Consider the following 11,015-nt stretch of genomic DNA (forward strand, 5'->3'; position numbering starts at 1 on the left):
TGAGAGGTAAAACCTGCGGCTAGGATAGACCTAGCTTTTACCCACGATATGAAACTCCTGGCTCAGACCAGACTTGTATTGTATGATCCACTTAATTTGTCAAACAGTGCCTCCAGCTTTCACAGCATCTAAAGACTGTTGGGTACACAAGCATTTGGAAAGAGTTTCTTCCAATAATCAAAGCCAGCAGCCAACCACACCAAACAATGCCAGCAACCCTTAGGGATCAAACCAGATTGTTCCTATTCTGCAGGTTCACTGCTTTCATGTGACCGCAGTGCTGATATGATCCTCCTTCGTTATTTAGAGGTGATTCACCTTGAACACTACATGTAATCTTAATCACTGTCAAAATAATTGTAAAGAATTGGAAAACATCTTAAGTTGATGCCAGAGTCACACACCATGAATTTAAAATGAGACCAAGAACACAGCGGTGTTACACCAACACATGATTATCTGTAGGCTACATGCTGGAATGATGACGGTACACATGAAGCATATCGAAAAAAATAAGCCACTTAAAACATGAAATATCCTCCAAACCTGTCGGGCTTAGCATCCACGTCAAAATAAATACTGGTGTCTTGACAAACAGGCACCATCTTACCTCAGTGCTTTAAACAATATCAACACAAATTGCACAATACTAAAACCTCCAAACTTTTATCTGTGTCTAAAAGGTAAAGTGACCGCTGCGACCAAGCCATGAGGATGTCGACTGGAGACATCGCACTACTGCAGGACTGTACTTAGTGTCACTGCTGCCATGTCTAACAGCTATGGACATCTGGGCTCATCACAGTAACTCAATTTAAACAAGATCCTTTTAAATGTGTGTGTCTGCAGAGCGCCTTTGAGATTTCAACAATGCGTTAATGTGTTTGTGAGTCTTAGTCCTGCAGTTAAACACGGCCGAGTTTAGAAAAAAGATCTGAGATTCTTCATAAAAACTTCATTTCAAATATTAGAATTTTTCAGACTTTTGAAATAAAAAAAAAAGTACAAAAATTGACAAGTTTTGTTCTTTCTAAAAACAACTCTGCGCTGTACATTTGATTGTGCTTTTGAACACGTACTCGCACAGTCCAGCTGTCATGTTCCTATGAACACACAACGACCCACGTTGGACAATTTCACATATGCAGATTTTGTTTCTCTCTTCGCGCTCTGCTCCAGCTGAGCACGCCAGTTTTCCCACAATCGGCACCATCAGCAAGCATGTCCGCAGGTTGCCGTGACAACCAAGACCCATCCTCAAGAGTCTACCTGGTTCACGGGGGCACCGACTGGACCAGATGGAAACATCTGCAGCGGCCAATGATGCTTGTAGTAACAGCTTTATGCCTTGGCTGGTTTTGTCAGTAATAAATAAATAAATACTCCTGGGGTCAGGTGCACAAAAATGTGGTCTGAGCATGCTCCGTGACCTGTGTCTGATCCCTGAACCTTGCTGTTTTGCCAGGACACTGACTGGTTGTTTTATATGGCTTTCAGTCTATTCGGTTCCCACAGATGGTGAAACGGTCTATTTCCAGCAAATCTTTCTTGGGCGTTCTGGGTTCAAGTGCGTCCCCTTCCAGTCCCGTGTTGGTGTTGATGATTTTGTCATCGTCCTCTCCGTCTGGCGTAGTCAGGAATGTGTCCGAATCACTCTTAGGGAGCGTGGGGGTGGAGCTCTCTGCTATGTTGGCGGCCTGAGGATTGTCTGATGCCAGCGATATTCCTCCTTTGTCGGTTGTGGGTTCTATTTGAGAAAGAGTGGTTGAGTTTACTATAAACAGCAGAGGAACATACATTCGTAATACAACTGACAGTTCACTGAACCCCTCCACCAAAGAGCAATTGACCAATCACAACTGCAACTAGGCACGGCAAGTCTGATGAGCTTTGAATTTGTCTGCATGTTGTAGTGGCGTGCATGCAGCTGTAGTGAGAGTGATACTCAGCCTTTATATAGTTTGGAGTGTAGTAAGCAAGCACTTCTTCCAAGGCTAAGAGGCACACTTTTAACTAATCAAATTAGTTTGTGGCGTTACAGGTTAAAAGAAGCTCCATTATTAGTAGTAACATACTGTTTGAAAGTAAGCTAAGCAGCCAAACAAGATCAGTCTGATCGTTCTTCCCATTTAACACTAGGACTAACTAGCTCTACAATTAAATACTATACAAGAACAATGCTGTTTCTTTATTGTAAATTTCCCCGCTGTGGGATTAATAAAAAAAAAAAAAAAAAAAAGTCCAAGTCATATCTTCTTCATGGCACTTTTCCGGGGACATGCAGCATTAGCCTCAGTCTTTTAGCATGATGTCATGTGTGTTTGTTCTCGTTTTAAAACGCGTTAGTTGTAAACATTAAAAGGTCATTCAGAGATGGCGTTTTCAACCAACTCATGGAGCTAAACTTAGCTTAATTAGGAAGCCGACTACAGCAAATAAAATCTGCCAGTCACAGTTGTCATTTCAGTTGGCAAAATTGAAAATTGCCGGCAAGTTTGCTTTTGCCTACTTCTGTCTGAAATCAAGGATCCATTGTTTAGAAATTTAGAAAGTGGCAAATCTGCCTCTGTTTTCATTCTTATTAAATTACAGTTATTAAGGAGGGCGGGGCTTACCGAAAGGTCTATTTAGAAATTTAGGAATAGAGGGATAAGCTGATTGCTACCTTGCTGTGGTGCAATGTGAACGTGTTTGGTGCGGTGAGCTCTGGAGTTTACACGGCTGGAGACAGCAGAGGGTGGAGGGTCGAAGAGCTTTTCTTCCATGTTGGCCTCTTTGACGAACACACAAGACGTACCCAACAGAACGATACTGTTGAGCACCTTCAGAGTGATCATCCTGCTCACAAACACACACAAAACATGTGGAAATGTGAAAAGGGGTAAAAACTACATACAAATGATAAGAAACACAGAACTAATAACTATAAATGCAAATGTGTGTTCAAAACTGTGAAAAGACAACTTGACAATCACCCCAGATAAAACAGCAGCACACACATGAAGGAGAGCGAACCCTGGATCTTCACTGAGCTGGTCACAACTCTGATCAACTGAAAAGAAAAACAAACACACCATCAGATGTAAAGCGTATTTCCAGTCAACTTTAGAACACACTCAATATCAATATCAATGGATATCCTCATAAAAAGTGACTGACCAGCAGAGCTAAAGGAAGGGGAATGAAGCCCATTCTTCTGGATACGGAATCACTGTAGTCTGTGTAAGCCTGGAGACACATTTAACACATTCCTCTATATTTCAAATATCAGTCTCTGTTTTGCATTCAGTCATCAACAAAAACACACAAATGTTGTGGTTAACAATGGAAAAGCATTGGCAGAATACACAATAACATAATGGAGAAGATCCAGCTCAAAGTTGGAGTGGGCAGTATATCCATATATACAGTGAGACAATATATATTTGTCTTCCATCAGAGCCCTACAGTTTATATTCTGCAGTGATTATTCCTTTAGTATCTCTGCTTGTATTTGGCTGTGGGTAATGCAGCAGGATCTTTGCTATAATGTAAAAAACTACCTTGATTTTCAGATATTTAATTAACTGAGATTAAACAGACAGACACATTCCCATCTAGATATTTCATCTATAGCAAGAGAAAGAGCTCAACATAGTGCAACTTAATAAAACATAAAAAACAAAAGCACAAGTGTTTTGTCCATTTTCTTATGTTGCAGTGCATTGAGCTCTGCCACCATAAAAAACAATTACATTTCTAGAAAATTCAATTGTATTCATGATATATACTGATTGATAAATAAGATTTTATCCATAATACCCACCCCTAGTAAAACATGATATACTTTTGTGTCTTTCACAGTGCCGCACCAGAGTGGGATTATGTAAGAATCACAATATACAGTATTTCAAACCTACATTTAAAAACATTATTATGACTAAATACAGTGTATAAGACAAGTATGAATCACTTTCCCGCATCCCTGCATGCATAACAGCTGATATTTGAACTTATTTCACTCACATTTTTCTGTCGACTGCTGACAAGGTCAAATGCAAGGCTGGCTCTGTATTCCCCGTACACCTGGAAAAACAAATATACAGTTACTGACAAAGATGGAATGAGCAGGGGGTATCTGAGTTATAATGATGATAGATAATAAATGTTAACTTTCCAAAACTAAAGCTGCCTGTTGGAGCCTCATAGTTAGTTTATCTGTTTGCTATTTGCTGTTGTGTGTTAATGTAAAGTGAAGGTACAGTACGGGTAGTGGCTGGAGATGAGCCAAATTTTTAGTGTAAAAAGTGAAAATGCGCACTACATGGATTAAATGTGCACAAGCACGGACACACAAGTGCTTGAACGCTAACTACGCGTGAGTGAGGTTTGAGTGATTAGGTTTGACAGTCTGGAGATAAAGGGGTTAATCCCTTTCTGCAGAGTTGGTTTCGGTTACATAATCAAAGTTACAACTCCTTGAAGGAAATCAAAGAGGGAGAGAACACAAGAGGGAAGCCAACAAAATCATGAGGGAACAAAGAGAAAATGTCTCAGCTGACTGACAGTTTCCCTCAGATACTACAGTGTATCTGGTGTGAGTGTGTGTGTGTGTGTGACAGTGAGAAAGAGAAAAACACAAAAAACATCTAGTGTAAGTCAGTGGAGCAGGACAGAATATTGAGAAAAAGGGAAAGCAATCAAGTTGAGCCAAACGATTCATTCACCTTTGAAAAAGTAGATGAACAAGATGATCTCAACTCAAGGTCCACTTACTAGCTTTTTCCTGAGCTTTCAACTGCATCTGACTGTCGTCGTCACTGGATGGAGTTTGCTCAGTTTCAAGCAAACACATCCAAAACTGATCAGTGTCATTATTAGGCATCACTACTAGCTATAACGCCCCTGCCACTGATCCCACTGAGTTATAACTCAGAGTCAAAGTCTGAACACGCAGACATGATACACATATTTTTAGATCTACCGTGACTTATACTTTCTAAGGATATCATTATCTCCGATGTCCATCACAAATAAACTTCCATGACTCTGATTAGAAATCAAAGAAAATAAGACAGTCCTTAGAACTCCAGAACGTGCCTTGAAGCGTCGTGTTCTTAAGTTTTATTCAGTATCGAAGTAATCCAGTGATACCCGTCTGTACATTCATGAGTACACTGTGAAGAGGAACTGTTAATAGCTAATTCGGCCATGGCGACATTATACTTCATGTTGTTTCAAACTATTTTCTTTTCTTTTTTTTTCCATAAAACCTGTATTAAGTACAATTCATGTGCAAACTGATGGCATTTCTAAATATCCCAACTTATTTTTGAAAATGACAATACATGGCATGATAATACATGTGTATGTATGTAGTGACTCCGCTAAAAGCCTGTAAATTAAAAAAAAGGAGAAAAAGGAGCAAAAAAGCCCATTAACTGAGCAAACTCCATCTGCAGATGAGGACGGTAAGATGCAGTTTAAAGAGCTGGAAAAAGCTAGTCAGCAGACCTGGAATTAGATTATTTTATCAAATTTAAATCTGCTTTTTGTGGCGGACGCAGACTGTCTTTAGAACTAATAACATTGCTCCCTTAGCTGTCACACCATGACCTGATAGATGAACTGTGAAAGTAGTGTATGCAAGGAGGACTCACATCAGCACTGATGTCATTGAATTTGGTGATGAAGGCATGCTTGACAACATCCACAGCAACCTCTGAGGCTATCACCATGACAACATCGGGAAACAGCACCCACAAGTGGTCTAAAAACAAACACATCAAAAACTTAGAGTCAATATAGTATTCAGTCAGTATAATATTAGTTATAAAAGTCAGAGACAGTTCATTGAGGGGCCACACTAAGAAGACCCAAGGGTTTACCTGTGAGGAGCAGTGTGATGTAACTTCTCATATATATATATATAAATATAAATATACAGTATATCAACCAACTGTGTACATTTCTGTAACGTTACGTTCTCTGTGCAGCACTGCGTTAGTTACCTGGGTTCCAGGAGAACTGCTCCATGTTTCTCAGACAGACGATGAGCAGGAGGATGTAGTTGGTGAACCTCTCTTTTATGTCTGTGGGAAACAAACAAATCAATCCTGGATTAACCTACTTTGTACTCACTGCGGCTGAGCTCGATTCCATAAATTTACCTTGTGCTAAATCACCAAGTTCAAAGGCCAAGTTACAAAATGTCCACAGAACGCTGATTTTGTGGCACATATTTGGCTGTATTGGTATCGTTCACCACTTACCACTGTTTGACATCTGGAAAAGGTTGTTCTTTTCAAACTTCTTGAACACACTTCCTTTGATCTCCACAAACTGCAAAAAAAACAAAACAAAATATAATGGTTGAGCTTATGTTGCATGCACTTTTAATTGAGTTAAATGCATCTGTGTGCATTATACTCACGTTGTTTGACATCATGATGGTGAGCAGGGACTTGTTGTGGGAATTGAAGGCTACGTTGAGAGTGGTGGCCTGAACCATGATGAGGATGGCATGAAGAACTACAAACAAACGTGCTGAGGAAAAGAAATATACTGAGGACTGCAGTAAAGAATATCATGCTGTGTGTTCATTCTGATGTACGCCCACTGATATGCACTAGTCTGAAGAAAAGCTGTGTAAGCTTGCAACTAATGATTTTGTCAACTCATACACAGAGGCGCTCAGCAGCAGCAAGATACAGACTGGCAACAAAAATCACAGGTCTCAGTTCTCAGTGAGGATACAGACGTAGAGCACAGCCATGAAGAAGTGAGGAATCACGCCTATGTGCGCTCTCTTCTTCTCCTTGGGTTCTGTTGCTGTCCAGTACAGAGCGTCCAGGATGTCCTGGCCAAATGATGAGAACAGGCGATCCGCCACCTGACGCAACAGGGGAAGGATGAGAGGAGGCAAGAGAGCGAATGAGTGGGTGGCTAACTGTACAGTACAATCAGAGTTATAAACATTAGGAAGTATTATACCTCTAACATGTTGTATATGATGTATAGTTTGATGACAGACTGTCCCCTGATCAGGTGGTACATCATGGAGTAATCCACGTAGCTCATCATAGAGTAACAGAGCACCATAATGAAGCCTTTCAGCACATCACACACCTGGGCTGGCTGAAGCAAGCGGGAGCCACTAAAACACAAACACATACACACAAACATACATAAATTACACATGGCAGAAGTGTTCACAGAAGAGAAAGAAGCAGACAGAGCTACAGACAAGGTTATAATAATCTGTTGAGTCTGAACAAAGTCAAAGAGAGTTCTACTGCCCTCTAGAGGTTAAGAACAATGTTGCACTGATTGTTTCTATTTACAAATGTGGACATTTGAAGGTATTTACCAAATCTGTATGTCTTCGTCAGTTTAGACCCAGGTTGCAACGAACGATTACTTTCTTATAACTTTAATAAATTTTTCGAGTATTCTTTTAAATTAACAAACCAATAAACAGATGTACAGAGCACAATGTGGCATCTTCAAATAGCTTGTTTTATCCAACAAACTGTGTAAGCAAAATAGAGAAAAGGAGCAAATGTTCAAATCTGAGAAGGTGAAAACCAGATTCATTTTCTATTGATCAACAAGCAATTAATCGATTAATCAGTTCAGCACTTGTTTGTACAGATGTACAAAAACATTCAGAGGGAGGGTACTTTCCTTAAGAGCTATAATATTCAGTTGATAAATCGATCAACAGAAAATTAATCTGCAACTTTTGTGATAATCTCTTAATCGTTTGTCGTTTTTCAAACCTTCAATCCCTAATACCTAAGTGTAAACTTTACCTGAGGCCACAGCAAGGCAATGTGATGAGACGTAAAAGGGCCAGAATCACCCTGAGGGGCAGCAGGGTGAACACATAGAGAAAGGCATCCAGACAGAGGAAGAAGCCAAACGTCATCAACTGAAGAGAAAGAATGAGAGAAAGACACAGAGAGGGAGAATATTCATTTATTTATTTGTGACTTTTAAAACATTTTCCACAGTGTTTGTTTGTGTTGTTTATGGGTTTACCTTCTCGAGCTCCTTGGGGATGCGGAGGCAGGTGTAGACCCTCTCTCTGCGCTCGGTGTATTTGGCCTCATTGTGTTCCAGGAAGTAGCCTCTGGTGAGCTCAGTCGTTATGAATCTGACCAGAGACAGGTCTAGAGCCAGAAAAGGACAGAGACAAAGCATTGAACACACATTGACCTTAAAGCCTTTTGCCTAAACTGACCATCTTCTCCCTTTTCCCATGAACAAGATCAGCCTGCTTTGCTTTGAGCTTGTCACCATCACCTAGCTAATCTCTAGGTGACGGAGTGAGAAATACACCTGCCAAAAATGTCTCTCCCTTTTTCTGACACACACCTTAGTGATAAAAATAACTACCATCCTACAGTAGAAAGCTTTGATGACTTCATTCACAGGTTAACAGTATTCGCCTACATTTTCACAGCAAACAAAGGAGAGTCCTTAGCTCATAACAAACTAAATGGATTTTTAATTTTACATTAAGATAAGAAATACCTTCACTATAACACCAAACATCTGTAGACAAACTGAACCTTACACCCATATGTGACTGTTGCACATCTCATTCCCAAACCATCTGCTGCTGCAGTAACAGCATCCACTGTTCTGGGAAAGTTTTCCGACCAATGTTAGAGCCCGGCTGCAGGGATTTGCTCCCATTCAGTCACAAGAGCATTAGTGAGGTCGAGAACAGTTGGGGTTGAAGCTCATCGCAAAGGTGTTGGATGGGGTTGAGGTTAGGGCTCTGTGCAAGGTCTTCCATACGAAAAAGGGAAAACCATTTCTTTATGGACTTTCCTTTGTGCACAAACTGTTGCCACAAAGTTGGAAGCACACTATTGTCTGAAATATGAATGTATCCTGCAGAATTAGGATGTCCCATAAAGGGGCACTGCACCAGTTTTATATGTCAGAGTCAATTTATTAGTCTAGTTTTAGATCTGGGTTATCTCAGGTTGGGCTTGAATTCTACACTTTCAAGCATGCACTATACAATGGGGCTGTGGAGTTGTAGATGTAGGAGTTCACCAGGCAAGAAGGGTCAAATCTATCAATGGAAAGTGTAGAATTCAGCATTTTCTGAAGTTTATAGTAGAGAAATAAAAGTCAACCTATCAATATGCACAGTAGCAAAGTAATGATGGCTGAATTCCATTTAGCCGCTTCGGTTTCAGGGTCCTGGTATTGTGCACTGTCACACCGTCATGGCTTACTGGGACACTTGAATATAACCACGAAAACTCCCCTGTCCAAAAGTACACAAAAGTATGTGGACGTGGGAGTCCTTTGGCCGTATACAGTATGTACCCACTTAGCAGCACTTCTGAATGCGCCTGTGCAAAGAAGCAGCACGTCTTACTTTGACAGAGAACCAAACTGGCCTATTGACTCCTGCATGACTACACGCAGCAGTGCTGTCTTACTTACAGTCGAGACTCGTAATACCAGTTATAATTTGGATGCATATAACATAAATTAGCCACCTATTGTTACTTTAATTTAGCTCAGTGTAACAAACATTAGCTGTGGTGATAAAGCTCGTTACACCCTGATACCAAGTGGGAAACTCGGAGCAGCGCCTAAAGCTGCACAGACTTAACTGATTAAAATTGCAACTGCGTACTCGGGCAACGTTACTACAACAGATAAACACATATCCAGTGGAGTAACGCAGTTATTTAACCAAAAACTGGTTTGCTAGTAAATAAAAAACAATGACTTCAGCAGCTAGCTAGCGCTGTCAAACTGGGGTCTGTGGCTGTAATAACGAGGCTAGCCCTCACCTGACAGGTTGCGTTTCTTGCCTTTACTGCCGCCATTTTTATCGTTGAACCTCAACGTCTCCGTGACTCCGTCTTTCTCCTTGTTCTTCTCTGTCTTGGTAGCCTTTCTGTCCCTCTCACTGTCTTCCTTCTCTTTCTCTCTCTCCTCTCCCAGACCTGTCGACAGCGAGTCCGCCATCTTCGCCAAACGGTCTCATCTGCTGCCTGGGAGACAACTGCGTCACACGCTCTGATGTCATCACGCCTTATTTGAGTTTCAATGAGTCACCAGCAGATGTCGCCAAAAGCCCCGTGAGTACATTTCACACTTTGTTTAGTTGATTTATTAAATTATTAACGGCTGATTGATTGCCTTTTTCCCCCTTCAAAAATCTTTGTTGACAAAATGTACAACAATCAGACACCACAGCTTGAATAAAAGGAATTACATATCAGAATAAGATTTAAAATGAATACAATAATTTTTCAACTACAATATATCAAATGACAAAAATACAATAATAATGAAGTTTAAAAAAGCAAGACACACCTGATAATGACATTATTCAAACAAACTTCCTTAGTTGTATGCTGAAACTTAAATATCTCTCTTGATCTTTCTAAAACTTCAGATAAAATGTACAATTAGTCCTTTAGAATTAGTGTTTTCATAACTCTCATAATTCCTTTCGCTGTGTGGCAATTTGTTTGTTTGTAGTAATATGCATCACTAAAGAACAACGTAAATGCAATGATCCAACATGGATCCTGCATTTTTCTCTTATCTTGAGAGCCTGTCTCGTGGCTGGGCTTTGTGTACACTGTGTATCCACCAAGGTACAGTACATGCTGTACATAATGTGCAGATGGTGGAGTGAATGGGTTTCAACATGGGCCCACAAATCTTTTTTGGCCTGGGGTACCCTGTAGTGCACAGCTGGATTAACCTGCTTGGAGGGTAAAAATGAGCAGCTGGGCCCCTATTTACCACTTAATTACTCCCTGCTCTGGCCATTGTGCACTAGGCTATATTTCTTTACTGGTAATTTTACTGAAAACAAATGAATTTAGCAATACGTACCATGCAAGTACAGCATCACCTAACAGCTAGATTAGGTGGTGGAGATGAAACACATTTTCCTAGGATTCAAGATTACAAATTCAAGTTTCATTGTCATTGTCTCCAACAACGAAGTTGCAGTTGCGTCTTCAATCAAGTCATTCAGAGAT

General features: G+C 40.4%; 1 protein-coding gene across 1 annotated transcript; it reads right to left on the reverse strand.

The window, feature by feature from the left end:
• Positions 1 to 1,050: 1,050 nt before the first annotated feature.
• Positions 1,051 to 9,984, reverse strand: tapt1b (transmembrane anterior posterior transformation 1b). The gene is made up of 14 exons (XM_070920188.1): positions 9,807 to 9,984; positions 8,023 to 8,153; positions 7,794 to 7,912; positions 6,973 to 7,135; positions 6,736 to 6,871; positions 6,413 to 6,510; positions 6,252 to 6,321; positions 5,991 to 6,071; positions 5,640 to 5,749; positions 4,006 to 4,065; positions 3,160 to 3,228; positions 2,976 to 3,052; positions 2,666 to 2,838; positions 1,051 to 1,747 (listed from the first exon to the last, which is right to left on the reverse strand). The coding sequence occupies exons 1-14, from the start codon at positions 9,982 to 9,984 to the stop codon at positions 1,494 to 1,496; spliced, it is 1,719 nt and encodes a 572-aa protein (XP_070776289.1). The 3' UTR covers positions 1,051 to 1,493.
• Between the last annotated feature and the right edge of the window lie 1,031 nt (positions 9,985 to 11,015).

Source organism: Enoplosus armatus, chromosome 2, assembly GCF_043641665.1.
Source record: "Enoplosus armatus isolate fEnoArm2 chromosome 2, fEnoArm2.hap1, whole genome shotgun sequence".
Taxonomy (NCBI): Eukaryota; Metazoa; Chordata; class Actinopteri; order Centrarchiformes; family Enoplosidae; genus Enoplosus; species Enoplosus armatus.